The sequence below is a fragment of the Anoplophora glabripennis genome, unplaced genomic scaffold (assembly GCF_000390285.2).
Source record: "Anoplophora glabripennis isolate ALB-LARVAE unplaced genomic scaffold, Agla_2.0 scaffold40, whole genome shotgun sequence".
NCBI lineage: Eukaryota > Metazoa > Arthropoda > Insecta > Coleoptera > Cerambycidae > Anoplophora > Anoplophora glabripennis.
Genome location: NW_019416268.1, coordinates 538,648 through 565,864, shown reverse-complemented (window position 1 = coordinate 565,864; position 27,217 = coordinate 538,648). Strand labels below are relative to the sequence as shown.

General features: G+C 31.5%; 2 protein-coding genes across 5 annotated transcripts in view; one reads left to right on the top strand and one right to left on the bottom strand.

The window, feature by feature from the left end:
- The first annotated feature begins 584 nt into the window (after nt 1–584).
- LOC108903271 (open rectifier potassium channel protein 1) lies at nt 585–20,061 on the top strand. The gene is made up of 6 exons (XM_018705388.1): nt 585–1,081; nt 1,933–2,107; nt 11,144–11,317; nt 11,569–11,690; nt 11,942–12,164; nt 17,145–20,061. Exons 2-6 carry the CDS (start codon nt 1,963–1,965, stop codon nt 18,479–18,481), a joined length of 2,001 nt encoding a protein of 666 aa, XP_018560904.1. The 5' UTR covers nt 585–1,081; nt 1,933–1,962; the 3' UTR covers nt 18,482–20,061.
- Nucleotides 20,062–22,819: 2,758 nt separating this feature from the next.
- Nucleotides 22,820–27,217, bottom strand: part of LOC108903259 — a 171,592-nt gene continuing 167,194 nt past the window's right edge. For all 4 annotated transcript variants that reach the window (XM_018705364.2, XM_018705365.1, XM_018705367.2 and 1 more), the window contains 5 exons: nt 25,486–25,662; nt 25,134–25,337; nt 24,470–24,721; nt 24,222–24,293; nt 22,820–23,743 (listed from right to left, as the gene is read on the bottom strand). In XM_018705364.2, coding sequence (XP_018560880.1) covers nt 23,465–23,743; nt 24,222–24,293; nt 24,470–24,721; nt 25,134–25,337; nt 25,486–25,662 — 984 coding nt within the window. In that variant the 3' untranslated portion in view covers nt 22,820–23,464. The remainder of the gene's footprint in view (nt 23,744–24,221; nt 24,294–24,469; nt 24,722–25,133; nt 25,338–25,485; nt 25,663–27,217) is intronic.

Genomic DNA, 27,217 nt, shown 5'->3' with positions numbered 1-27,217 from the left:
CAAAAACAAGCAATTTTAAACCGTCAAAAATAACTAAAAACGAACTGTGATTGTCAGTTTAGAAGACGAAAACAGACATATTTTCGAAACACTTTTGATATGCGACATACATAATTATGTTTATTTTGTGTTTTTCTGCTTTTTTTCAGTGAGAGAATTTTATCTGGGCAAAACTATTTTCATAAAAATAACTCTTGATTGATTCTTTTGGCGTAAAAGTTATTTCATTAAATATTAATTTTTTTACAGATGGCAAAATACCCGACATATAAAGAAAAATACTACTATATAATACTATAATAAATTTTGTTATAATCATACCCAGCTCTGTGAGACTCTTAACTAATAAAAACAATTTTAACAACGAATTTATCAAATTTTTGAAAATTTTAAAAAGTTCGTACAGGAGCGGTACTGAAGTTTCGTTCCTTTACCTCCTTTTTCTCACATTCTCGGCTACCTATCGTCTCTCTATTATCCTATTTGATCTAATTTTTTAAGTAGCTCGTTCCCCCCTTCGTTGACACTCCAAGTGGCTCCGCAAGGACGGACAAAGTGTTGTGGAATTGACTCGTCAGGTTCTTCACTCCACGATATGCCGGTACCACATTATATAAATACCGTGCAGTATCGTATTTTCTCCTAGATGGCTCCGATACAGATTCATTCAAGTGTTTACATTGATATTGTTAATTAAATTCCAATTATTTCTTATAAAAATACGAGCGCATTATCAGTCGGTTGGGTTCAGTTTGTGAAACAACATGCTTTTTTCGATCGCGGTCAGCTTTGTGGACGGATGAGGAATAACCGGCATGTTTTCACCACTCCTTCGAATCCGTTTGATTGTGTTTATTGTTAGTAGTTTAAATAGCGGCAGGATACATAAGCTGCTGAGATCTGTGATAGTGCCATAAAAAAGGCTTCGCCTTTCAACTTTGTGATATACCAGTGCCTTTAGTTTTTAGTTTGTTGATCTGAGGGTTATTGTTTTGTTTATATCAAGGAACTGCTGCATTTGGAGACTTTAATGAGTCTTTAGTCTAGTCTATGCGTGATAGGAATAACTGTTTAATTTTTGGTAAGTGTCTATGAAAAACTTGAGGTCGTTAAATGTGACGTTTTACAATGTGTTTAAGGAAATTTATAACCTTCTTCAATTTTCTGCTCATGTTTTGTTCCAAAGTGTGTATTGATTTCTTTTTGATATCTATTCACATTACACTATTCTTTTGTTGATTTCTTCAAAAATTAAACTATTCAGTTTTGAAAATTTAGATTAATGATTTTAGCAAATAAATCTGATTAATTATTTTCTTTTATTTTACACTTTCATTAAGATTCGTACGAAGTATATTTTTTCACCCATTTAATTATCATTATTTTCATAATTTTCGTTCAAATCAGTTTTTGATTTCTGAAAATATATTCATTAATTCCTGCAGCTTATTTAGTGATGGTATCTTTATTAAAACACAAAGCATTCTTACTGAAATTATCTAGATTACAATTCCAAATTTGTATAACGACAGAATTTAACTGGGTTAACATTTCATAACTATGTCAATAATAATTCCATTAATTGAATATATTCCCTAGAAATTTCTACAGTAAGTCCCGTATGTATGCCTCATACATAAACCTGCGTATATAACTCTCACTGATACGTTTTGATACGCAACTATTATATGCCACTTATTAGATTAAGAGGGTTTTTATATTACAAATCACGACGAATCTTATTCCTTGAGGACCTGATAAAATCAGTAACTGTGAAATTAAATAAATGAGCAATTTACACACACTTAAGTTTCGATGGTATTAGAAAATGAGAGGTAATATCGAACATTTCTACTAAAAATTGTAAAACGCACATTTAATGTTTCAAAGTGGGAATTGATGTGAGGGGTGTTATGATGAGCTTGGTTTTAGTGATCTATACGTACTAGTCGGAAGGTCAAAATGATGTCCAAAAAGCAATGGTTTGTTTTGTTGTGCCTTTTCTCCATATATTTATTGTTGGGGGCTTCAATATTCTTTTATGTGGAGTCAGAGGAAGAGACTAGAAAGGGTGTGGTTGAGTTGGAGGATAAGCAAATTATTGAGGGTGAGTAAAAACGATGAGATATTTTTTATCTTTATCTTCACGACCTTGATAGTTAAAAAGCATTGAGGAAATCGATATAGTTCAGCTAAAAAAGGAAATTTTAAATAATAATGCATTGAAATGGTTTCTATTTCTTTATAGCTTTTAATATTTCTTTTACTTTCTGCACTGGCATGTAATTTTAAAATGACTTTACAACATTTAAAATATCTTAATAAACAAATTTTATTTCTTGGAACCCATTTGAATATTTGAAATTAATTGCAATAAACATAGGTTCCTCGCTGGGAAGAAACCTGGAAGTTTTTTTTCTCAAAAAAAAACATTTAAAAACAATTTGCAATATATCATTGGCACAAATTTACATAATTCTCCGAAAAAAAAATTCCAAAGCTTTCCAGGCTTTAAGATAAGTTCTTTAAAAATTGGTAAAAAATAAACTTTGCATCAAGGCCAGACATGATTCAGTTCAGTCTTGTTTTTTTTTAGTATAGGAATGGGAATAATAAAGAAAATCCCATACTTGTAGACGTGATCATGTCTCTTAGAGAACACTTAAAAATTCTAATATCTTCGCTATCAAAGTACTTAAGACACTTTACAAATTGCAATTAGAGTCAAACACGCAAGTTGATATTTGATTTTGATTAGTATCCACTGTTTGTCAACCTCCACAGGCGTGTTAGATATCATAGAAAACATGTATTATCACTTACCTAATTTTCAAGTTTTGATAACAAAGGATACAAGATTTGAAAAAAAATTCGTCCTCATTTCAAATTTTGCTTTGCTATGTCAACTTGCTTTTCCAAAATGTTAATAGGAATGAACTGGTTTCATATTTCCTACATTAATAAAGGGCCAAAGAGGAAGGGCGAAGTCTTTGTGACAAGATATGAAGAGGTAGCCTAAAGTTGCTGTGGAAAAAGATATAGAGTGTTAAAGTTAATTTTTTTATGTCAACAAATACATTGGGCAAAATTTTCAGGTTAAGTTTTGAAAAAAATAATTTCAACTAAGACATCATTTTAACCCAAATATCTCGTCCCTGTTTGAAGCCAAGAATGGATATGTTCCTTATCATTTGAGATATTTAAACATACAAGCAAGGTTTCTTTGAACTTCTCAAAGAATTCAAAATGTTTCAAATTTGTTGTTTAGTTAGCAGTATGCTACCTTGACTTTTAATTTTTTTTCTGTAGTCCGTGAAATATGCTAATAATAGTGAGTATTAAATATATGGCTATCTTCGTCTGCACTGTTTCCTCATATAAAAAGAACAGCATGTTACTTATGAATCTTTTTTTCTACCGAAATTTTTCCATTGTATTAAAATAACATATATCAAAAAAATAGCTAAAGATAGCGAGACCTTGTTGAAAACTGGTTATTTGAATTATCATAAGCTGAAGACGGTATAAATGATATTTGAATGAGAAGAACAGATTACAGTTGCTGATTTTACTCGTAGAGAATTTTTTCACTTGCAAATCTAATATTTACTAATTTCTTATTATTGAATTTGCTTTGTAACTTTGGAAATTTAGAATGACTAGGAAAATAAATGAATCACTTTCAGGCTAGCCGTAGAGCGGGCAAGTAAATTTTATGAACTTTATTTACGTAATAACGAACTACAAGGAAATTTGTACCTATATAAATATTTCTTAATATTTAAGCATGAATGTAATATGTTTCTATCATAAATTCAGAATTCATTTTTTCCGTAAATAAAACTACTGAGAACTGAAACAAAGCATCTTATTACAAAAAAATCTGTATATATTACGCACATATCCCAAGAAATAAATTATCCAAGAATGTTTTCATCTGAATAATCATTAAGTCAAAATCGGTGATAAAACAGGATGCAAGCTTACTGCGATGCAGCTCTTGGAGATTTTTTCAACATACACTTCAATACACTCGAATCTACATCATTTGTGGTAATCGAACAGCTAATGTATAATAACGATTTACTTCTATTGAAGCAACAATTCTCTGGATTTTTATTTGCATAATTTTGCATTTACTTCGTAGTTACGCAATACCTACAGTATAATTTTACCGAATGGAGGAAATACCATCGTTGCACAAGTGTTCAAAAGAAAAACTAGCTTTCCTGCACCGTTTAAGTACAAGGATTAATAAACAACATAAAGTAAACATTTTTGTTTCTTTTGATCATATTTTTTCTTCCTTCTTTCACATTATATGTTCGTTATTTTTTCTTGGTATCATGTTACCTTGTTAATATTAATTTGCAATGAGATTTACATATTCTTTTTTCCTGAGAACATTGCAACGTTAGATTTCAACAAGACTGGAACAGCCAATTTATTTATTCCAAAAACTAGTAATTTTAATCGATTGTTCTAGTAGCTCAAAAAAATCGTCCTTGAATTTAATTCATACTCCAATTTCTGCCACCAGATTAAATGTGAAAGTGCTGTCAAAAGGAATATTTTTTATTCCCTGATGGATTTTTCAGAGGACTTAATTTTTTCCTTTTGGAGTTGATATTCTTTAATTATTGTACTGTGGCCTATATGAGGTCAAGCATTTCGGATAAATAGCTGTGCAATTACCTCATAAATTTGTTACACTCAAATAAGCACGGTCTGTGCGGCTTTTGAAAAAAATGCGGATCTGCAGCGCTTGCAGATTTTCATGATTTCTTGCTACTGTTTTATTTTTATATTATATAGGTACTTTTGAAACAAGAATACATAGAAGAAAACAAATAATAATCCAACATATCTAACTTATCTTGGATTCATTTGAATAATCAACGTTTACAAACGCTGTTTCCTGGCGGGTATTCCCTTGTTGAAAAACTATGATTTTAAACAACGATCTGATGCATATGTAAATACGTCATCGAAATAATAAAAACCGCCAAGGATCCTCGTGAGTAGAATAGTAACGAAAGCAAGGAAAATGTATCTAAATATAAATTTCACAAAGGAAATGTCACACCCAACGATAAAGGGATATTTTAAGAAAAGAAAACAAAGTTGTTTGTATTATATTAGGTACCTGTATATTTATATATTTAAAAATTGAATACAATAAAATACGGCAAACTAAACTAATAGGCTGTTAAGTAGTTTCACTTGGTTAGAATTTAAATTAGAATTTTGGGAATAGTTTTCAAACAGCAATAAAAATTGGGGAAATGCCCAAAAAAATTGTGGAAATTGGAAATTTTCTTACGGTTTCTTTATTATACGAGGTGTCCTTGAAACAAGTGTCAAAATTTTAATCACAAATATAACTACTAATTAAAATCAACAGTATCAGTGTAATAATTTATGTTCAAAAAACAGTTAAAGGAATATACCAGTACGAATATTTCATAGAATGATGGTACAAACACTGTTGTAACCTTTTATGTCCTGGATTGTAACAAAAGTTCAATTTTTCTATTATTTTCCAATTTAAAAAAAAATAGATTTTCTTCTGCGTTCAACTTTGGAAGAAATCACGATACAATTAACAAATTAATTTAGAAGTCAATTGTGACGGTTTCTCTGTTCCGTTTGTATTTCTTTGACATCTTTGACTTTTTCATTAATCCTTCTTTTCAACATACCGTTTACCGTCTGTTTAATCTATTTTTGCAGAGATAATTTAAAGACACCTAAATATCCAACGCATGGTGATCAAGTTTTATGGCAATGAATGCCCAAGCAAGTATATAACGCTGCCTTGTACATTTTACTAATTTTAATACATATTTCCATTTTCCACTTCAATGACTCGCGATGAAGTAAAGGAGTGCAATAAAAAATAATTTATATTTTTATACAAACGTGCTCGACATTAAGCGAAATCTTTTTTAAACGTTTAAAAACACATCGTAATGAGGGTCACTCTAGTAAAGCTGCGGGCCTTCGAGTGAGGTAAATAATTTTTGCATAAAAAAGGTGCAATTAATTTCTAGTTTCTTTGGTGGCAAATGTCTTCGATGTAAATGTAGTAGCAAGGGGCGTATGAAAAATAATTGTCTTTTTTGAAAAAAATATATGTTTCTCTTTTAAATGACAAATTAGTTAAAAGGCGAACAAGTGTTTCGACAAAAGATAGGAAAGAAATTCCTACTTACAGTAATGACATTTACTATATGGGTGTTATCAATTGTGTTGAAGATTACCTCAGTTTGCGTCAAGTGTTTACACTTAAACTTAATTAATTTGCTATATAAATTTTCACCAATTACTCACAAACGCCAATGTATTCTGTTATTAAGACATTTAGCGCGTCGTTATATATATTTGCGAAAAATTTTTAACATGTACTTGGTAATAAACTACTAACTAATTTATAACGTTCATTGTTTATCATTTAGTGGGCAGTTTCTTCGTATTTTTGCGATAGTTGCTTTGAAATATCTGCGCGATAACATTTAATTGGTTGCGGTTTCTATTTTTAAAACTATGAGGTTGTATCTTTTGTTAAAGTTTTTTATTCTGCAGGTACCTTTGAAAATATCGTTCCAAATGTCTTTGAAACAATAATAATGCCTGCTATCATGATAACAAAAAGTACCCCAAAAGTGTATGTTCTATCCAAGATGTATGCGTCATTCACTCGATATTGTTATCTCAATAGCACTTGTGCAATAAAAATGTTCTTTGCAGGTAATCTGTGTCATTTTTTCTTTGATTGTTGATAGCATTCCGATATCCTAGACTGTCTCATTTCTGTGGTGCGTGTTTTTATGATCGAAAAAGCATGTAATTTCACTAATTTAAAAAATATTATCCAGGCAGACTTTTAATTGAAATACATATTATTATCGATACTAGTCGCTTCAAACTGTTGTTGTTTGAATAAATAAACCTTATATTAATTATTACTTAAATTTGGTAAGAACACAAATATTAACTGGAAGAAACAAAACTGGATTTTAAAGCATTAGAAAAAATTTCCAAACATCAGCAAAATATTCCCAAGAAATCATCTCAAAAACTGGTTATACCGCAAGTGGAGACATTATTCTATTTTTGTTACCATGCTAAAAAATTAGAATGTATACACATTACCACGAATTACTATGTGATTTTAGTACCTAACTTGATTATATTGAAGACCAGTCACGGTCGTGTATCCACTTGTAATAAAAATTATATTATTAATATCTTCAATGGCTTTCAAAACAAAGGTTGCTTGCTTATTTTTCGTCGGTTTCAGCCCCAGATCTCGATAAAAAAACTTCTAGATATATATAAGATATTACAAATTACATCCAAAAAGTTTTATTTAACAGTAATAACCGTCAAAATCACATGCTGCCTCTAATTGTAAAAGAAAAAGTTTGAGAACTGCTTAAAAATAACACCGATGAAGCACGATCTTAGAATTTGTTTACCAAACCAATATCTTCATAGAAAATATCATGTATTTACGGCGTATTAAGATTTCATCATTAGTTATAAATTGAATCCAACTGTACTTTTAAATCGGAACAAAAAAATCGTTATGCATAAATAAAAAATATAAATAAGTGTTCATTTTAGACGCCAAATTGTGGGAAACAATCTGCATCTAAATCTAAACCGTAAGTTAAGGGGGTTATGTATTCTGATATTTAGAATTGACCCCCTTATATAACGGGTTAACGGCGCACATGGATGGCAGTACTATATACAGAGTCACTTCTTATTGACAAACCTTTTATCGTTTTGAAAATACTTATCTAGAGTGTAAAAAACACAACAAAGATAACAATTTTTTGCACTCTCATGTTTACCATAAGCAAATAAATAGTAGGAAATATATTTTTGTAAAATTTTCCATGGAGTAACATGAAGAAATCTACAAGTTGCTCTTATCCATATCAGCCAATCAGATTACATAATCAGCTGAATTTTCCTTGAGTTTAGCTTTCTAAGCGACACTTATCGTGTCAGGTATATCTTCGATTTTTACTAGATAAAGAATAGATTTTTACGCAGCAGTCACGTTCGTGTAGATAACGTTTCAATCAGTTACTTGTGGAGTAATGAAATTGTTGAACGATTCCAAAATGAAATAATCAGAATTTGAACCAGATTACAGACATACAGGTACATTGTAGACGTGGTCACTAGGTGGTTAATAAAGTAATTAATTGTAAAGTCATAGTCTTTATCAGAAAGTAAAACGAAGATCATTTATTTTTCTTCATCCTCTGATAAAGGGCGGTTTTCAGAACAGATTCAACATTATTGTACATAAACTTTATCGAAAGGTCTTGTCATGTCTTCACCTTTGGTCATAGAAATTCAGGTTCATGTAGATGAGTTTTGGTTTCCTGTTTCTACGTTACAAATAGTTAGTAACATTGTATTTTTTCTTATTTGTTACTACCCTACAGTCCTCAAGATATCTCAATAAAATGGCAATACGTTGACATTCAGAATACTACGTTTTTTAATTTCTATTTTGCTATTATTCTTACCATAAGAGTATATTATTTGATGTTAAAATTTAGTAATTCTTAAAGAATAATAAATTCTTATCTCTCATATCACTAGATCCACACAAGTGGACCACCATATATACATATTGATTATAATTTAAACAACTAGGGCGATTTCCAGTGCACACAAGTAGGTTAGATAAAAATGATGTCACCACCAGTGGCCCCCAAGAAATGAAATCTTTGTCAAACCCAGCCTTCTAAGGCTGACGGGATTTTTGCAAGATTTTCTTCTCGGCATGCAAACCGCGTTCTACTTTATTACGTACGTCGCTTCTTTTCTGTAGTTACGAGGTGAACCAGAGAATAGGCAGCTAAAAAGTTGATATTGTAATAAAAAAAAATGTACGTCTTCGTGTCAGAGGTATTAGAATATATTTATTGTCCACCCTGTACATAATTGTTTTAAATATGATTCTTTCTAATTCTTTACTTTTTTTTTATTTTGAATAAAATTTTTAAAGAAACTTTGTTGCACTAATTGACTGTTATTAAACTTTGAATACGGGTGGCCAAAATAATAGAAAGTTAAATCCTATCAACCTTTTTATTGGAGATACTAGAATTTGTAAAAAAAATCACACTTTGTAAAATGTTTCTCTTTTCAATAGAACGGAAGTTTGAGATGAAAAAAGTTCATATGAATCTGTTTTATAATTAATGAAAAACACTTTTTAACACCCTGTATATATAACTTTAAGTGCAAACACTTGACTATGAGATTTTTAACATGTTGCTAGCTGTTGTAGTGCTCTAGTGAACCGTAACAGATTTTATAACGGTTCTATCACCTGTGACAGAATCTGCTAAAGTTCAGTCAACCGTAGCTAATAATTTTAATTACTAATATAACTTAACCCACAAGTTCAGTCCATAATTTCCTAATTTACTAATTCTCATATTGACCAATTCAATTGTTTTATTGTCCTATTCCATTTGATGTAACCGCTGGATTTGCTCGAAAAAAAGTTTGTTTTTGCATTTATGAAACTGATGTAAAATCAGAAATTGTTTGCACAGCAATATCTTGAAAAAAAGTCGTCTTCTATTGTTTAAGAATGCGGAAAAGTGACGTAAATTATCTCCTTAGCAAACAAGAAGGCACTGATTAAGCATGTGATAGAAAACAAATTAATTAATACATTTATCGTAGACGTGTAGACGATAAGTATAAACAAAAATCACCGCTAAGTAGCAATAATTGTTTGCCTAGCCTTGTTTCACAAGAAATCTGTCGCAAGTAGCATGGTTTGGTAAAAATCTGTACAATGGATTAAAGAACAGAATATCTTTCTGAAGTCTGATAACATAAACACATTTAATATGTGACGTAAACTTAGTTTTTTAGGGAAAATGATGAAAATATGTTTATTTTGAAAAGATCTTTCCCTTAAGAAGATCACTAATCCTTGTTATTGCGTAAAATGATTGCTAAAGCTGGGGCCACACTTACGTCTAATGCCGTTAATTATCGCACTATCACTTGCATTAAACGTAGGTGTTAGACGTTAGGCTGTAACACGAGTGCCGGTTTTTTGACACATCAAAGCGATTTGCGCGTCATTTATCGCATTGATGTGGCTACACTAGCATTGTCTATCTAACGAAAAAATAATAGAGTTTTTAGAAGTGTTTCAAACAGATCCTAGACAAAAAGCATAAAATAATAATTACGCTCATACAATACATTTATAAAGTGGACTCAATCTCCATGATGAAACTATTTTATCAAATAACGCGTTATTTGTTAAGTAAACATCAAACATAAGTGTATAGCTATTCACTTTACCGCATAATTTAATCTATTATTTTTTAACGCAATAATTATCGCGATATTGGACGTTACAAGTTAACGTAAGTGTGGCCCCAGCATTAAAAGGTAATGACAACAACCGATAAGTTTTTGCAATGCAGTAATTGTTATCAATATAGGTAGGAAGGAATGTATTAAGTAAATATACAAATTATCAGTTATACGTTATGATATTATCAGGAATTTTCTTTACCTTGAAATGAAAATAGTTTTGAAAATTTTCTATAAATTGCGTACATACATATATTATTTTATAAGATAAAAATATAGGCATCACATGACAAAAACTGTTTTATCTAGATAAAAAGAACGTCTATGCCTACATATAATAGTATGTTCATTTCATAATAATGCCATTGTTTTCAAAAGAAAAATACATTATAATTGACATGATTTATTGTGGACAGCAAGAATAAACCCAATAAAATGTCAAACGTTTCGTAACTGTTCGGTCAAGGATAACATTTTTAATATTATTATAAATTGGTACAATCAGCTATTTATAGATGGCCTGTCAAATTTCAGAATGATTAAAAGACGGTGTAATAACCCAGCTTAAAAAATCGTAATTAAAATAGCTAATATTAGATTCTCAACTATTCTTCTAGACCATATTATAGCATTAAGTAACATTATAAACAATAGATGGCGTTTTATAATTGAAACGGTGGGCACTGTATATTTCAGTCGGCAAATAGATTTTATAATTGATTTTATCACAAAATTTGATCAAACATGATTTTCTTTTCTATTTCAGAACTGTTGAGGAAGCACTATAAAGGGGACAACAATAGCGTACAGTTCATCTTCAACAGGCTAACGGAGTACTGCGGGAAACCTGTTCATTACAATATGAGCGAAGAACCTCTAAATTATAAATGGGACTTCTACAATTCCCTGTTTTTCGTCATCACCGTTGTCAGTACTATAGGTACGTTTCACCCTGTACATGCAAGTTTTAAGAGTAGTTGCAATCATATCAAAACATATACAGGGTGTTCGGATTAAATATAAAAGTGGGAGTAAGTAACTTTATATTATTCATCAAAATGGCAATTTTTTTTAATGTTACTTATAAAAGCTCTCAGAGAATTATTAAAAAAAATAAATTTACGTATTTTCTGAAAAAATGCCTATACATTCTTTGGTGTGAAACAAAAAATAAATATATTAACTTTTAAGGTTATGGTAACTTGGCGCCTACAACAACGTTCACCAGAATTTTCATGATATTCTACGCCCTAATCGGCATCCCAATGAATGGTATAGTGATGGTAACTCTAGGAGAGTATTTCGGAAAATCGGTAAGTCCCTGTGGTATTCTTTAACAATTTATTAATATGGTTATCAAGATAGACAATTTTTTATACTTAATTACTTGAAAGAGTGTTCAGATTATTAAATATTTTTTAACTTTAAATTGTATTCATAATTTTCGTAGTTTTGTTCGGTTGAAAATTCGTGTAATATAAAACATTATATTTTCAACCAAAACAACATTGTCTTCACTGGGAAATGACCCGTATTACAATTTTATCAAAATCCCTTATTGCAGTTTAAAAAACTGTACCACAGATGGAAGAATGCAAAGATAGAGAGAAGTTCAGCCAAACTAGGACTGATCGGTCAGATCATACTCTACTCTGTACCAGGATTTACATTCTTCATTTTCCTGCCTTCAACCATAATGAGCGTCTTCGAGGGCTGGACCTATGACGAAGCTGTCTATTATTGTTTCGTTTCTCTGACGACCATAGGCTTTGGAGACTTAATCGCAGGTAAATTCATTTTACGTATTATTATTACTATTATAATTCAGGGATTTAGAGGCGACGCTAAAACAAAAGCATTAAAGTTGCTGTATTAAATAGCCAACTAAATAAATCTGCCAATTTCGTCACTTAATCTAGCGATGAAGTCTCCGGAACTGAATATCCTTCATCTCAAATTTAAAATGTAAGATGTGGTTGATTGGCATTCCTGCACCGTTATTAGACAGATAATCATGCAAACAAACAATTTAATTGTCAAAAACATTTGAGTTTCTATGCGACTTTTTTGGCACGCCTTTGATTTTGACCTACAATGTTGTATATAAAAGTAACTACACCAAATATCGAACAATGTTATCTTTGTCGATCACATTAATATACGATTATGGCTGCATTAACATGTATAATATTTTATATTGTATGGAGCAATTGTAACATTAACACAATACATAGGTAAATATAATTTTTTTTCTACGATTCTGAGATATTTCCAGAGGTGATTCGAATAGTTTCTCTCTAAGGAACTTCTGACAGATATGGCAGCAAAGGCTAAACAAAACGGTATTATGTTAGGATGTCATTGACAGGAACAAGTATGCGTAAATAATTTCTTGTTCGCGTCGTTATAAATATTAATAACACTATTTTTTATTCTGTTTACAGCTTGTAATAAGTAGTTCATAAAAATGTGTAACTATATCGTTGATTCTAACAGTGGATTAGGTACCTACACATATGTTTTAGATTTACCTATATAAATACTAAATATACAGGGTGTTCTTTAAAACGATTTAAAAAAATTTGCACGAATTATCGAATTGATATTAAATTTTACATTCAAATTACAATGTTTTTTTTTCATATACCTCCTACAAAAATAAAACTTTATTTTTTAGTGAAATAGCCTGAAAATTTTTACATATTTATCAAATGCGTTGGTTATTTGATCCAAATAGGTAACCTGAATTCATGCATTGTTGCTTCATTTGCAAATTAGTGTTTATTTTTTTAAAAATGTTACAACCACAAATATCTAGAAAGATATTTTACGTAAGATTAATAAAACTCTCAGTATTTTAAAGGAAAAAGATCTCTTCCTTTTCATTCGAAATATGTTGTAATTATCCAAAAATAATCATTCTAAAACTGTTTCACAAAAAGCCCACAGGATTTTTTTTTGTTACAAATACAATATTGACACAGTTGCATAAAAATTTGCCCATTGCTACCTTTAGAAAATTTAAAATTTCTACGCCAATGTTTTTTCCGTGCTTAACGGAATAATAAAATGAAGATTTTTTTTCTATAAAGTATATCCTTGAATTAAATGAACTTCAAATTTACAAAATATTCAGTAGCTTCGAAATTCTGGACGTACAAGATCTTACTTTAAATACAGAAACTGCAGGACTGATTCATTACCAAAAAATAAACTATAAACTTTTTTCCTGAGAGACTCGGTATTCGAGATACACGGTTAAAGTTTACAAAAAAATATATACAATTTTCTGACACATCTTCATAATGCGCTGATGAAATTTACAACAGCGAATTCACTTAATTATACAGGGTGTTCCCAAATAAGTGTCGCAACGGAAAACTGTAAAAAACTAAAAAAAAAAATTAAAGTTTTGACACCGTGTATCTCGAAAACGAAAGCCCGGAGAGAAAAATGGAAGAGGAAAAAAATGTTTCTTTTTTCAAGAGGAATTTACAGTTTTCCGTTGCGACACTTATTTAGGAACACACTGTATAGACCTTTTATTGAATGTAATATTAACGTTGTTGCTTTATACAGTGGCGTTTTACTGGAGGTGCCTCCCCATTTTCCTAAGAAAAAAATACGCCACTGGCGGTTTTTTGTAGAAATACATTCAGGTACCTACTGTTACGTTAAATGAATGAAAAATGTTTGTTGGTATTTTTTTAATAGTAGCAGCCGTTTAGGAAATATTTGGGTTTGTTTTTACGTTTTATTGAATTTTCCTAATAAATTAATCCGTTTTTTTTATGAAAACCTCCTGGGTTTAATCAGTGACATGCTACTAAAACGTCCGCCAACTTTTCCCGGGAAAAATATACGTTACTGGTGTTTTTTTGTAGAAATTATTTTATTTTTGGAAAAAATATCAAACTATTTCTCTATTCTTTACCACAATTCGTTCCGTGTAGCTTTAGAATAAATAAACAAAGCTAGTTAGGTATAATATTAAAACGAGATAATCATAAAGCTTACTATCTGATAATGAACACAAAAGATCCAATTTTTGCTGATGGATTTTAAACAAATATTTTAATATACAGGGTGGTATAAAAGAATGGGAACCCCAAAAAATCTCGCGAGATATGCATTTTCCGGATATACCAAATATAGGGAAAGTTAGGATTTTTCCCTGGTTATTCAATGGTGACTATTCCGTGACCACTGACCACTGACCACGTGGTCATCATGGGGTCAAGACGATTTTTTTAAATGGGAACCCCGGAAATGGAAAGAGCGGAAAATGTTACGTTCAGATATGACCTTGACCATTTCAAAAATTTCAAAATCAATCAAGATGGCGGACGAAATTTTTGAAAGTTAACTGATTGTCACCAAATTTTCTATACAGAGATTTTCGAGATCGCTGATCACGAATCCGAGGTTGGATTTAAAAAATCAAGATGGCGGATCCAATATAGCTAACGAATTTTTCGAAAATCAACCGATTTGCACTAAACGTTGTATGCGGAGGTATTTGGCATTGCTGGTCACGAATCCGAGGTCAAATTTGCAAAATTCAAGATGGCCGATTCAAGATGGCGGACGAATTTTTTGAAAATCAGTCGATTTGCATCAAAGATGGTATACGGCCGTTTTTGGGGGATTGTTGATCAGGAATGTGGGGTCAGTGACCCCCAAAACCCCCGAATATCAAATTTGATCCCCATTGATTAAATTTAAAGAACCCCATCCATCATCTTGGATCCGCCATCTTGAATTTTGAAAATCTGACCTCGGATTCGTGTTCAGCGACCTCGAAAATCTCCGTATACCAAATTTGGTGACAATCGGTTAACTTTAAAAAATTTCGCTGCCATCTTGATTTCTCCGCCATTTTGAAATTCTTGAAATGGTGAAGGTCATATCTGAACGTAAAATTTTCCGCTCTTTCTATTTCCGGGGTCAAAAAGGGGGATTCCCACTTAAAAAAATCGTCTTGACCCAATAATGACCACGTGGTCACTGGTCAATGGTCATGGCATGGTCACCATTGAATAGCCAGGAAAGAATCCTAACTTTCCCTATATTATTTGGTTTTTCCGGAAAATGCATATCTCGAGAGATTTTTTGGGGTTCCCATACTTTTATGCCACCCTGTATAAGAATGTGGAGTTATGGTCGCCAAATAAGTAAATTATCTCCTAAGCGGCTGCTACTATTAAAAGATACCAAGAATCGCTTTCATTCATTTAACGTAACAGTATCTGAATTTAACATTATTTCTACGATAAACTGCCAGTGGCGTATTTTCTTCATGGGAAAACGGAGCGGCACCTTCAGTATCAAGCCACTGGTTAATGCCAAGAGGTTAATATTACATTCAATAAAAGGTATAATTAGGTGAATACGCTGTAATAAATTTCATTCAGTTCAGCGTAATATGAAGATATGACCTAAAATATATTTTTTTGGAAACTTGAACACCCTATATCTCGAATACCAAGTCCCCTAGGATAAAAGTTTATAGAGCAAACTCCACTTATTTTTCTATTCCTGCAGTTTCTGTATTTAAGGTGTTTTCACCATGTATATATGGTCCAGTAAGCCCAATATATTGGCCAATAAAATAACTAGAAAAGAGATTAGTTTACCATTATAGCAGCGGTTTTAAGGCTTCATTAATTTTTGTTTTAAATAATCTCATCATATTAATATATTTTTATGATGTACCTATTGCTGCTTTCGTTAGCAGCAAAAAAAAAGATTTCTGAATATATTATAATGAAAATATCTATTGAAGTTAAGCATTGAATACGCAATTAGAGCATATTTGAAATAAATCAGTACATGTCTACGATATTGTCGATATTTTTACTCAAAAATGTGTTATGGCTAACGTGTACTCAACCTTTTGCATAAATATGACATTTACATATGATTTAAATGTATTTAAATCCTATGTGTTTACTTTGATTACAACTGCACCTAATTATTAAAATGGCGACAAGAATTAATATGGAAAATTTATTCTTGATTTATTTTTATCTAATTTCTAAGCCAACTCTGAAGATATTCTGTTTCTATTAGCAGCAAAATGAAAAAATGTTTTTCTTTATATCTCTGCTTCAGTTGCACGTGCAAAATAAGGTAGATTGTCCAGAGATTGACATCTTTAATAAAATATATCGATATTTAAAATAATGTTGGAAAAATGTTAGAATATACTTAATCAGAAGTATTATCAAACTCTTTGTAATACACTTTTATCAGAAAATGTATTTGCATTTAAAAAAATGGTCCCACTCACATTTACTTAATACTGATTTACTGCATTTTGAAAATTTGAGAAAGTTGAAAGTAACGCAGGGCTCTTCTTGGAATTCTATCACAACATATCGTACGGACTGTATTTTATCTATTATCTAAAGTACCATGGTCTATATAACTGGTCGCCAGTTACAGGCTTAGGTACATTGAACTGTCATAGCTTGTTGGTTATATGGCCGCTAAGACCGCAGGGGTCTCAAAACCATCAATAAGAACCGAAATGAATATAAGGGCAAGCCTAGGACAAGGTATATAAGCCACGACACAACAATCCGAAAAAATCATCATAATTTCAGTATCGACGCGATCCATGAAAGCTTTAAAACCACAGTACCTTATTTATCTATTAAACCCACATACATTTTCATGGCAATTACATCAAGTACCCACCACTTCTAATATACCTAACAAATGAACCTTTTCATGTATATACTAATACCTTTCCATTTTTCTAGGAACAAACAACAGCGATGATTTCAGTACCGAGGCACACATCCTCTACAAAATCTTCCTCCTCGTGTGGGTCATAGGCGGCTTGGGCTACGTGGTGATGGTACTGGGTTTCATCACCCAAGGCATGCAAAGCAAACGGGTCATCGAGATCGAGAAGATGTTAGCAGAGAATATCAAAAAGACGCCGCAGAAAATCAGAGATGAGCTGCGTAACGTGTTACAAGAGTTCCTCTTTTTAAGAGTCAAACCCGTGTATAAGGGAGAGTTCGAGTACATTCCTCAGATGCTACAAAGAAGTCAAAGCTGTCCTGATCTCCAACTGTGGAGGAACATGGACTCTCCTACTATGATGAGGAAACGAGCCATGTCGGAATGTTACAGGCCAGTGCAGATTCTGCAAAGGGTTCAGTCTGATACAGACCTGGATTTGATAGATAAGGAACTTACCTTCCGACCTTCAGACGCTTTCATGAAGCAGAAAGATCTCTTGCTTAAAGTAGTCGATGCTCTTAGTGGAACGACAGCAGACGTAAACCAGTTGCTAACACCAGAACGTCCAGAAGACGCCGTGCCCACCTTCAAAGCCAAGAGAAGGAGAGCAGTTAGTGAAATCAGACCTCCAACCAACGCCATTGCTCGTATTGGGGATGGGTACACCTGGTACGGAAACGACGCCTCCAAAGCCTTTACAGAATTTACGAAGCATAGACAGAGAACTTACTCGGCACCAAATTCTGAAAGAGAGGAAAGACCTACTATAATCCAACGCTTGAGAAATAGATTCAGGATAAGGCCCAGTCAAAGCGTCGATGTGGAGAAGCAAGCAGCCGACACCCAGCGCAGAGGAAGCACAGCCAGTGCCAAAGTAGATGTGAGTCGAAGAAGACACTCCACCCTTTCATCCAGTCAGGAACAAGTGCTGGAACAGACCTCGATAGCAGACTTTATCAGGGCTCTGTCTGCCATAACGGTACCCGAAATCAACCTTGAACCAGAGCCTAGAAGAAAACTGGGTGTGGCTTGTCTTACACCTCCAGACGTCGTGGCAGCTAGGAGAAGAAGGATGTCCATCAGAACCAACTACAACAATAGGAGAGCTTCTCTGGTACCTGTACCTCCAGCTCCAAGAGTAGGACCCAGGAGATTCTCTTTAAGGCCAGTGGACGAGAATCTCTTGGTCTCCCCTCCCCCTTATTCCGCATTTCCTCCGGAAGCAAGGAATTCCTTCAGGCAGTCGCAGAGAAGAAGGTTCTCCGTACGGCCCGTGTATACGAACCTAACGGGACCAGTGAAACGCCAAGTGAATAAACGGACGGACACAGATAGCAGTGATCGTTAAGTGTAACTTTATTTTATAGTACCTTTGTTTGTTTCTGTTAGAATAAGTCGTGAAATTCAGAGAGAGAGAGAGAAAGACATAGATAACGGAAGATAGAGAGAGAGAGAGAGAGAGGTACTTGAAAAAGTCAACTTTCGAATACTCCTTACTTTTAGATTGACCCCAGTTGCCAAATAGAAATCAGCCAGTAAACTAGATTAGTTATAGTTTTTACAAAGAATTTATAAAAACTTCTAGCAACAGAAACTACTTGCCATATTTTGCTTCAAGGGTAGTATTTGTCAATTTACACTTTACACCACTTTTGTAAACCACAGTTTAGATACAATTCAACTCCACAGAAAGAGTGTTATGGAAATTGACGCGCCCCTCTTACAACTAATTTGCATTTTATTAGCTAAACTTTCTAAAATTTCAAAATAACTTACTAAAAAATTAAATTTACTTTCTACAAAATTTAGTTTAAAATGTAATCATTTAATTGGCTCAGAACAATTTGAAAGAACCAATAAGAATGATATGAGTTTGAAAATGAATTACTTCCTCGAAATAATTTACTTATCACAATATATCAATCACATTGAAAATATGCAAACAATTTGTACAATGGCCTATAACATTATAAAGATTTCTGGTTAATTTAATGGTTACAATTCCATGTAATTGGTTGTTTTCTAATCGAGAGGGCCAATCAAAGCGACTTTTAGCTTACTGTCAAATATCAAAAAATTTCAACTTTCAACTTTTTTTGAGAACCATTTTTATTATTAATTTCGTTTACTTTTAGTCAAAATATATGTTTTATAGATTATTTGCATCGAATAGGTGTATGTATTTGTTTAAAATGAACAAAATCACTGTTTTTAGAAAATACGTTTCAAAACTGATTGATTCATGAAAAAATTGGAATGATTCTCAGAGGAAGATTTAAATTCTAGATGTGTCCCTAAATGGTAAGTGCCCCCGACTGATTTGATAATAGTCTAAATTGTGGTATTTTTATATTTGTTATTTGTGAGACCTAATAATCATTCCTAAACAATGCCTGGACAAAAATCGTCCATATTACATTGTAGTTACTAGTCCCTTGGACGTTAGTTATGTATTGGTGCCTTGATATTCTAGTTCTACACTATTGCAGAAATTATTTCCTAGTACCTAGTTTACTTAGGTATCCCCTTAATAACCAATACATTTTCAGGAAAATCTGTACCTAAAAACAAGGTAGCATTATTAATTATCTAGCATAGATGTTTATATTTGTTTTTTATTGTTTCGTTCCTACTTACACGTAAGTATATGTGATTCTTTAGATGTTTAATTTATTTATTTCAATAACTTTCAAATGAAAAACCTCAATGCTTAGTTTAGAATTGCCAAGCCAAATATTTGTAAGCATGTTATGTATTAAGTTTTCTAAAAATGTTACTGAAAATTGAATTCTCATGGTAAAATGTGCCTTATTTATCATATACTTAGACATTATTTGTAATTTTATTAAGTGACTCAAATCATAGTGATTGTATTTATATAAAAATGTTGTGTGGGAAGATGTTAAATTTGTTGAAAATTGTTGCTGTTATGTTGATTTTATATCAACCAGTAATATATGTATAATTCAAATGTTTATTGACTTTTCTTAATTATTTACCTTTTTCCTTTAGTTTAGAACAATTAATTATATTAATTAAATAAAAATATGCACAGTTGGCAATGAATAACTGAAATGTTATAACTCAATAATGTGTGTTTATGTTTAAGTACCCAGCTCCAAACTATAAAAATTCCTATTTTTAGAAACAACACATTCTTAACATAGGACTACTTATGTATATAAAATATATACTGAGGTACAGAAAAAAATGTTAAGTAGGTTTAGTTAATACTTAATCAGTAGGAAAAATTATTATCATTCATAGAAATTAATTATACTGTTTCTTTACATATTTAAGTAAACATGAACTTATATTTTAACCTCACACAACCAGTAATACAGTAATTAACGATTTTTTCGAAATAGCAGAAAATAAAAAGTTAAATCATTGCCATATCACTAATAGTTTCGAAATTTGCTTATTATCTTCCCTTATATAAAATTACCGTGTTCTATAAATTGAAATCTTGTATTGTCTAATAAAGTACTACAATAATTGTGTAGATGTCTACACAAAATATGTCTAAAGTGGATATATATATATATATATATATCTAANAATAAATATCTTATATATATATATATATATATATATATATATATTTAAAGATATATTGGCATAAAGATTGATCTGCTTTTTTGTTTTTTTTAATAGACAATAAGCAACCAACAGTACAGTTTTCACTGTTATACTAAAATTATACCCATTTAATCCGTAATTGGTCCGAGCTTCTTAATATTTGTCACTTAGTTACACAGAGAAAAATATACAGGTTTTCAGTGGAAGGAAAGAAAAAGCTGTTTATGAACTTACTCGTCTACTACTGAACTACGAAAATATTAGACATAAAAATATCTATAGCCAATAAAAATCAGTTTAAATAATGAATTGAAAAACATGTATATTAAACAAAACAAATTAATAGCTTTATTGAAATACATTAGAATGCATTAAGGCCCATCCTCATTTAGTGACATGTCGACACAAATATGTCTGTATACTTGTGTTAACTTTTTCAATGTCCACATATTTTCAATGAATTATCTATATATTTAGTTAACACGAAAATGTCCAATGAGAATGGTGTGGTACATGCTGACGACATTGATCCGCTTAGTGGTGAATTACAATGCGCCAGAAGTTTCAAAAATTTTGTAAGAACGTCAATTGTTGATTTTGAGTTCTTATAAACAGAGTGGGTCACAAACTATGTAAGAAGAAAAGAAAATAAAGAAATATGTAGAAAGAAGAAGAAGAAATATGTAAGAAGAAGAAGAAAGAAAAAGAAGAAAAGAAAGAACAATTTTTTTCTAAAATAGTCCCAGAAGTATGCGACGCTTTGATTGAAGAAGACATAATCTAGCCACACGTACAACGTTGTAATGTGTGGACGCATTTGTAACATGTTACAAAGCAGGGTTTTCTAACATTCTTTGATCTTTACCGCTCACTGATCGGTAGCAAATAGGTAACATGGTGACATAACAAATACCTTGTTACTTTTTATCGAAATTTCGCCAACATGTTGAATAACTTTGTTGATAACATTATTTTGTAGCATATGAGGCCGGGCCTCTAGATGTTTTTTGTACATTCTAAAAAATTATAGAGTAGAATTTGTTTTCAGGTATGCTTAAAAAAGTACAAAGAATCAACAATGAACTCTTTCTTCATCAAACAATTGCAGAAAAAAATTTAGTTTTGACTTAAAACACCATTTTTGGGATTGCACGTTCTTTGTATAATATTGTTTTTACTGTGATTGTGGAATGCATATTCCAACTTTAGCTTTACACCATCAGATCTTTAGTATATGTATGCACAAATAACCAGTTTTTGTCTTAACCTACACTTATTGAAAATGATCTATTATGTTCCGTTTATAAAGCGATATTAAAATTATTTTTTAATCGGAAAAAGACATTCTTAATTGATAAAATTTAACAATTAGTTATCCGAAAAATAGTGTACAGGTATTTTAGAGGGAGGAAAAGAAAGGCTGTTTGTTTGTGAAATGAAATTTACTCATCTACTATTGAAATATAACAACGAAATGCTTGGACTTAAAAATATTTATAGCTACTTATAAATATGCAAATTATAGGTACATATTTCAGTGCGTGAAACAAATTATATTAATGAAACATTACATATATTATAAATTAAAATAAATAATATATATTTACAACAATTTATCTATCATCCTTCCTCCACAATAAGAGGAAGAAGCACTAGAAAATCGCAAGACGCCTGCCGGTTATGGCAGGCATTTCTCACAATGAATTTAAGAAATATAAAATGAAATACATACTCCATACACAAAATTTACATGTTGCATCAAGTAAATGAAGTAATAACAGGCCACCCCTTCCCCAACTAAATGTAATTTTCTAGTTGTGATAGAAATAGGGGTACAGCTTACATGAAACATCAAATCTAATATTCCCATTAATTTTGTTGGTAAATGGAGTACAAGTAAACAAGAAAACAAATATTTACAAAATTGTATAAAATGTTAAAGGCACTTATCTCTTGGCAGTTTGACTAAGCTCTTCCATATTTATAAAGATGAACAATCCAAAAAATTTGTCTGAATCCAATCAGTGTTTTTTCAAGTGCAAATCATAATTAGTCATATTAATTTTGATGAACAATTCTCTCATCTGTAATTCGATTTATTTTGTTATTTTTAATTTAATTTTCTCTGTATGTTTAAAATTGCAGACAATTTTGTCAGTATTGGGAATATTTTTTTATAGACACCTGCTCTAATAAATTCGGCAATTTTCAATAATACTGTTGCAGATATTTTAAATGACGAATTAAAAAACATGTTTTTCTAACACAACAAATTAATAGCTTTATTGAAAGACATTAACAATACATTTACATGTGTTTTGTGAGTACATCCTAAAAAAAATTAAAATACAATATTTTTCAGACCTGTTAAAAAATTTTGAGGTAAACAAAATAAAAAATTTGCAAGAAAAACATTTTGTTTTGATTTAGACACCTTTTTTGGACTTGTCTGTTCCATTTATAACATTGTTCTTACTGTGGTTCTAGAATGCATATTTGTCCATAATAATTGTAGCTTTACCCCATAAGACCTACAGTAAACCTACATACAAATAATCAGTTCTCAGTTTAACCTACACTTATTAAAACGGACCTAAAATGTTCCGTTTATAAAATTCCGCTCTGGCATAAACAGAGCCGGTTTAAAGTAAAAAATGTACAAAATCCTCTCTTGACAAGTCAGTACACAGTTAATAATACTAATATCAAACGTAAAAACGTTAATTCAACATCAAATGTGATTTGAAAATCATGTGTTTTCGTCCTTCTCCTTGGCCGATACTTCCGGCGGGTCCTGTAATGATAACGGCGGGCTGATGGCTACTGGCTGGTGTTCCAGCATGGTCATGAAAATTTTTATTAGGTTGTTCACTCCAATTAAGTATCCATCTTCGTGGTTCCCGACTTTCCACTTGGAACTGTGTGTGATTGTTATGTCTTCCGGTAGGACTATGGTCTTGGCAAAGTCGATGAGCCACACGTTGGCATTATAGCGATCATGCACGAAGAGAAGCGAGCTTCCTATTACCTAGAAAGACGATAATATTTAGCGTTTTGTAGGTAGTTTCGTGAATTGAAAACTGGATTTTACAATTTCTTCATTTCGCAGATAAAAATTTACAATTTGACTGTTTGTATGGAAACATCCTTGAAAAAAAGTGTATCCAATGCAATTCAATTACCTAAATTTTTTTTGAAAGATTGGCATAAAAACGTACATTACATAACATTTGAATTTATTTTTAATTAACTTCTCATCTTATATGATGGAAATATATTATAATTACTTTGTTTTTCATGTAACTAGGCAATATGCTTGTTTGGGAAGTAAGTAAATAAATAATAAACAATTAAAATGTTCTGTAATGTAATAAATTTCTGAAGCTATATCTTTCAAAAAATTCTTTTTCTTAAATACCATTCTCGTACGGGCATTTCCATGTTAAACGGGTCACACTGTATATTTTGTATTCCTATTAGACATATTTTATCTGTTTGCCGCTTACCTCATGAGTACTGAAGAATTCAGATGTTTCTAAAGTTGCCTTGATCGCTTTCAATCTCTGAATGTATTTTGGCTGAAAATAAAGAAAGAAATATTTACAATTTTGTTTACCACATCGTTCGTTTGAATATTACCAAGGTTCGAAAATAGAACTTAGAATATTTCTTTATTTTCTATATAAGATTAAGTCAGCATTGACAAATATGAAATAGATTTATTGAAAAATCGTGTTTTACGACAGTTACTTACTATTGCATGAGGAAAACCATCGGTGAATTTTTCGAAAGCAGCTATGATTTGGTCTTTGGTTTTGGTGGTCTTGAAATCTTTACTAGAAGTACCGTCCGCACTGCGTATACCCTCTATCCTGAATCCTAGAGTAGCTGTGGACGAGATGGTCTCCCTCCAGACCATATACCTCGGCTTAGTAACCCCCTTCATTTTGTGCTCCTCATCAGTAGGGGCGTTTTGATCGATTTGGCACATCTTCTCATACATATCCTGAAACAGAGAAGAGTTTATTATTATATAGATCAAATCAGTTAGTTAATATTCACATCTCTATTAATTCCAATTCTAAAAGGAGGGCACTTCAAAAAGCAACAGTTAAAATGCAGAAATGATGTAGATATATTATCATGGCTGAATTTCATATTGGTCTTTGATCAAAGGGAAGTTATACCTAGTTATCAGAAATAAGTTGTAAAAATTTCTTTAAAGGTTGGCAACATTTTCTAATGATTTCAATTTCAAATATGTGCTTATCATTTAACACTATTCGCAAATAATTTTTATTTAAATGTTTTTGCCTTTTTATCAGAGATTCTAAATATACAAAGACATGCCACCCATTTGATCAATAAAAGAAGTAACAAAAATAAGGAGAATAGTATGACCATGATGATTAAATTACCTTTCTCAGTTTTGGCTTCTCTTTTGCCTTTGCCAACTCTTCCTCTAGATAAGTTCTGACACCTATTTTGCAGTCCATCACACAAGGGGATACAAAATCTCCCAACAAGTCTTGTAACTGGATATATGAACACTCCTTGTCATCACTAGTGATAATTCCTTTATATTCAGGTACATATGGCCTTAAGACATCTTTCATCAGAATCTAAAATAGAACAGATTATCATTTATAGCTTAGTGTTTAGTGCAACATATATCTTCAGAATTGAAGGTATATTTTAATACATATGAATTTCCACAAATGTTTAAGTTTTATTTTATTCCTTTGCAAAATTGGTATTCAGAATTCTCACCTTGAAACATTTCTCTTCCTTAGCGCACAATTTCTTTAAAATCGTACCCTGGTCTGGTCCTGCCTTGAAGTTACCCTGGTGGCCCGCTAGCTGCACCCAAGGATACCTCTGCTTCTTGTAGGTTTGAAAAAATGGTGTCCACTGGACGATATTTCTCAACTTTCTCCATCCTGAGGGCTGGAAGAAGAAAAAAAGGCTGATTTAGCGGAGGAGGTCGACAAACAAGGTAGGTGTTTATGTTACAGTCCAAAATCCAATAACAACACGAATTTAGTTCGGAAAAAAAAGTGTTACCTTGCAGTTTGAACTCCTGAAATTCATTTATTGGAATAATTATTTAAAATGTGATTAGAAGATCGCATGCTTTATTTATAATAAAGTTGTGTGGAAAAACAATCACGCGATAAGTTGTCTACCACTAGCAGATGCAGTCAGGAAAAAATTTGATTATGGCTGATGTTTTATAGACAAGAAACAGCACTTTTAGTAAGACAATGATATATATTAGATATTTGTTTTCATAGTACCTGCAGATTAGCAGGTTACTCTCTGCAAGTTTGGCTGTATGAAGTCCTAAGCACTGAATACTAAAGACCATTTAAGATGTAACACAATTATTTATTATACATCATTAATAAAAACTAGAATTTTAAGCTACTGTGTTATATTCTCATATGGATGTAAAAATGAGATTTGAGCATTGTCTTAATTTTTTTTAAAAGGCTAGTTCAAATTAAGTCTAAAAATGTTCTTAAAATTATCATTTCATGAAAATTTACATGCTCTTTGACAATAACCGGGTTAGCTGAAAAGCAACGTCAAAGGCAAACAAGTAATAATCATCAGTCAGGAAACAACTACACTGCGGATTAAAGCCCCATCCAGCATTCCAGATATTAAATTAGTATAATTTATAATAGTAATAATACCATAATATATAATAGCGATACAATAAAATATAAAAATATATAGGTAATATAATATGTATAAATATTCAGATTTTAATACCAGTTTTAAAAGGCAGACCAGTTGAAGAAGCAATCCTTAAAATGTAGAAATAGGTCAGGCTCATCTATTTCAGCTCATTACATGAGGTTATAAAGATAAACATTGATTGATAAAGGTCAAAGAGGTGCTGTTAGAAGCAAGAACAGCATTAAAACATTAATAATAGTCGAACAAGCTATTATTATCTTTTTAGATAATTATTAATTAATATAGATGAAATATAAAATGTTTAACAAATATTACGGATGTACCTCAACACTCGACGGGGCTTTAGTCCGCAGCGTAGTTGTTTTTAAGTTTAAGTTAAGTTAGTGTGAAAGCAAATATATGATTTCGTCAGACCAATGATATTCAGGACAATTTTTAGATTTACTAATATTAATTAATTAGAAGAACGCTCAAACGTTACCAATGCATTTTATTTGTATTTATCAGCGAAAGGTGATGTTCGTAGCATTTTAATATTGATCACAAGAAACACTACACATAAATTTTGTATTAACCCTAGGTTGAACTTTACAAGTTCATTGAACGGCCTTTTATGTCGACGGTCCCCTGGCTCCTAAAGCTTTGGTGCCCTAGGAAAGCGGTGCCGTAATATGACGGTACTTACGTAGTGTTAAAGAAAAATATGATCTTAGTAACGGTGAGCAAATTATCTAAAGCTAGGCACAGAAGTGACTTTGTGTGTACTCGGAAGAACGTGATTTATTGTTAACTTAGT

What these genes read in the sequence shown, in the direction of transcription:
- LOC108903271 (XM_018705388.1), top strand. Translation starts at nt 1,963, where the DNA reads ATGATGTCCAAAAAGCAATGGTTTGTTTTGTTGTGCCTTTTCTCCATA. An exon ending in GGATAAGCAAATTATTGAGG is followed by an intron (nt 2,108 to 11,143) that starts GTGAGTAAAAAC and finishes TTTCTATTTCAG; the next exon opens with AACTGTTGAGGAAGCACTAT. An exon ending in CTTTGGAGACTTAATCGCAG is followed by an intron (nt 12,165 to 17,144) that starts GTAAATTCATTT and finishes CCATTTTTCTAG; the next exon opens with GAACAAACAACAGCGATGAT.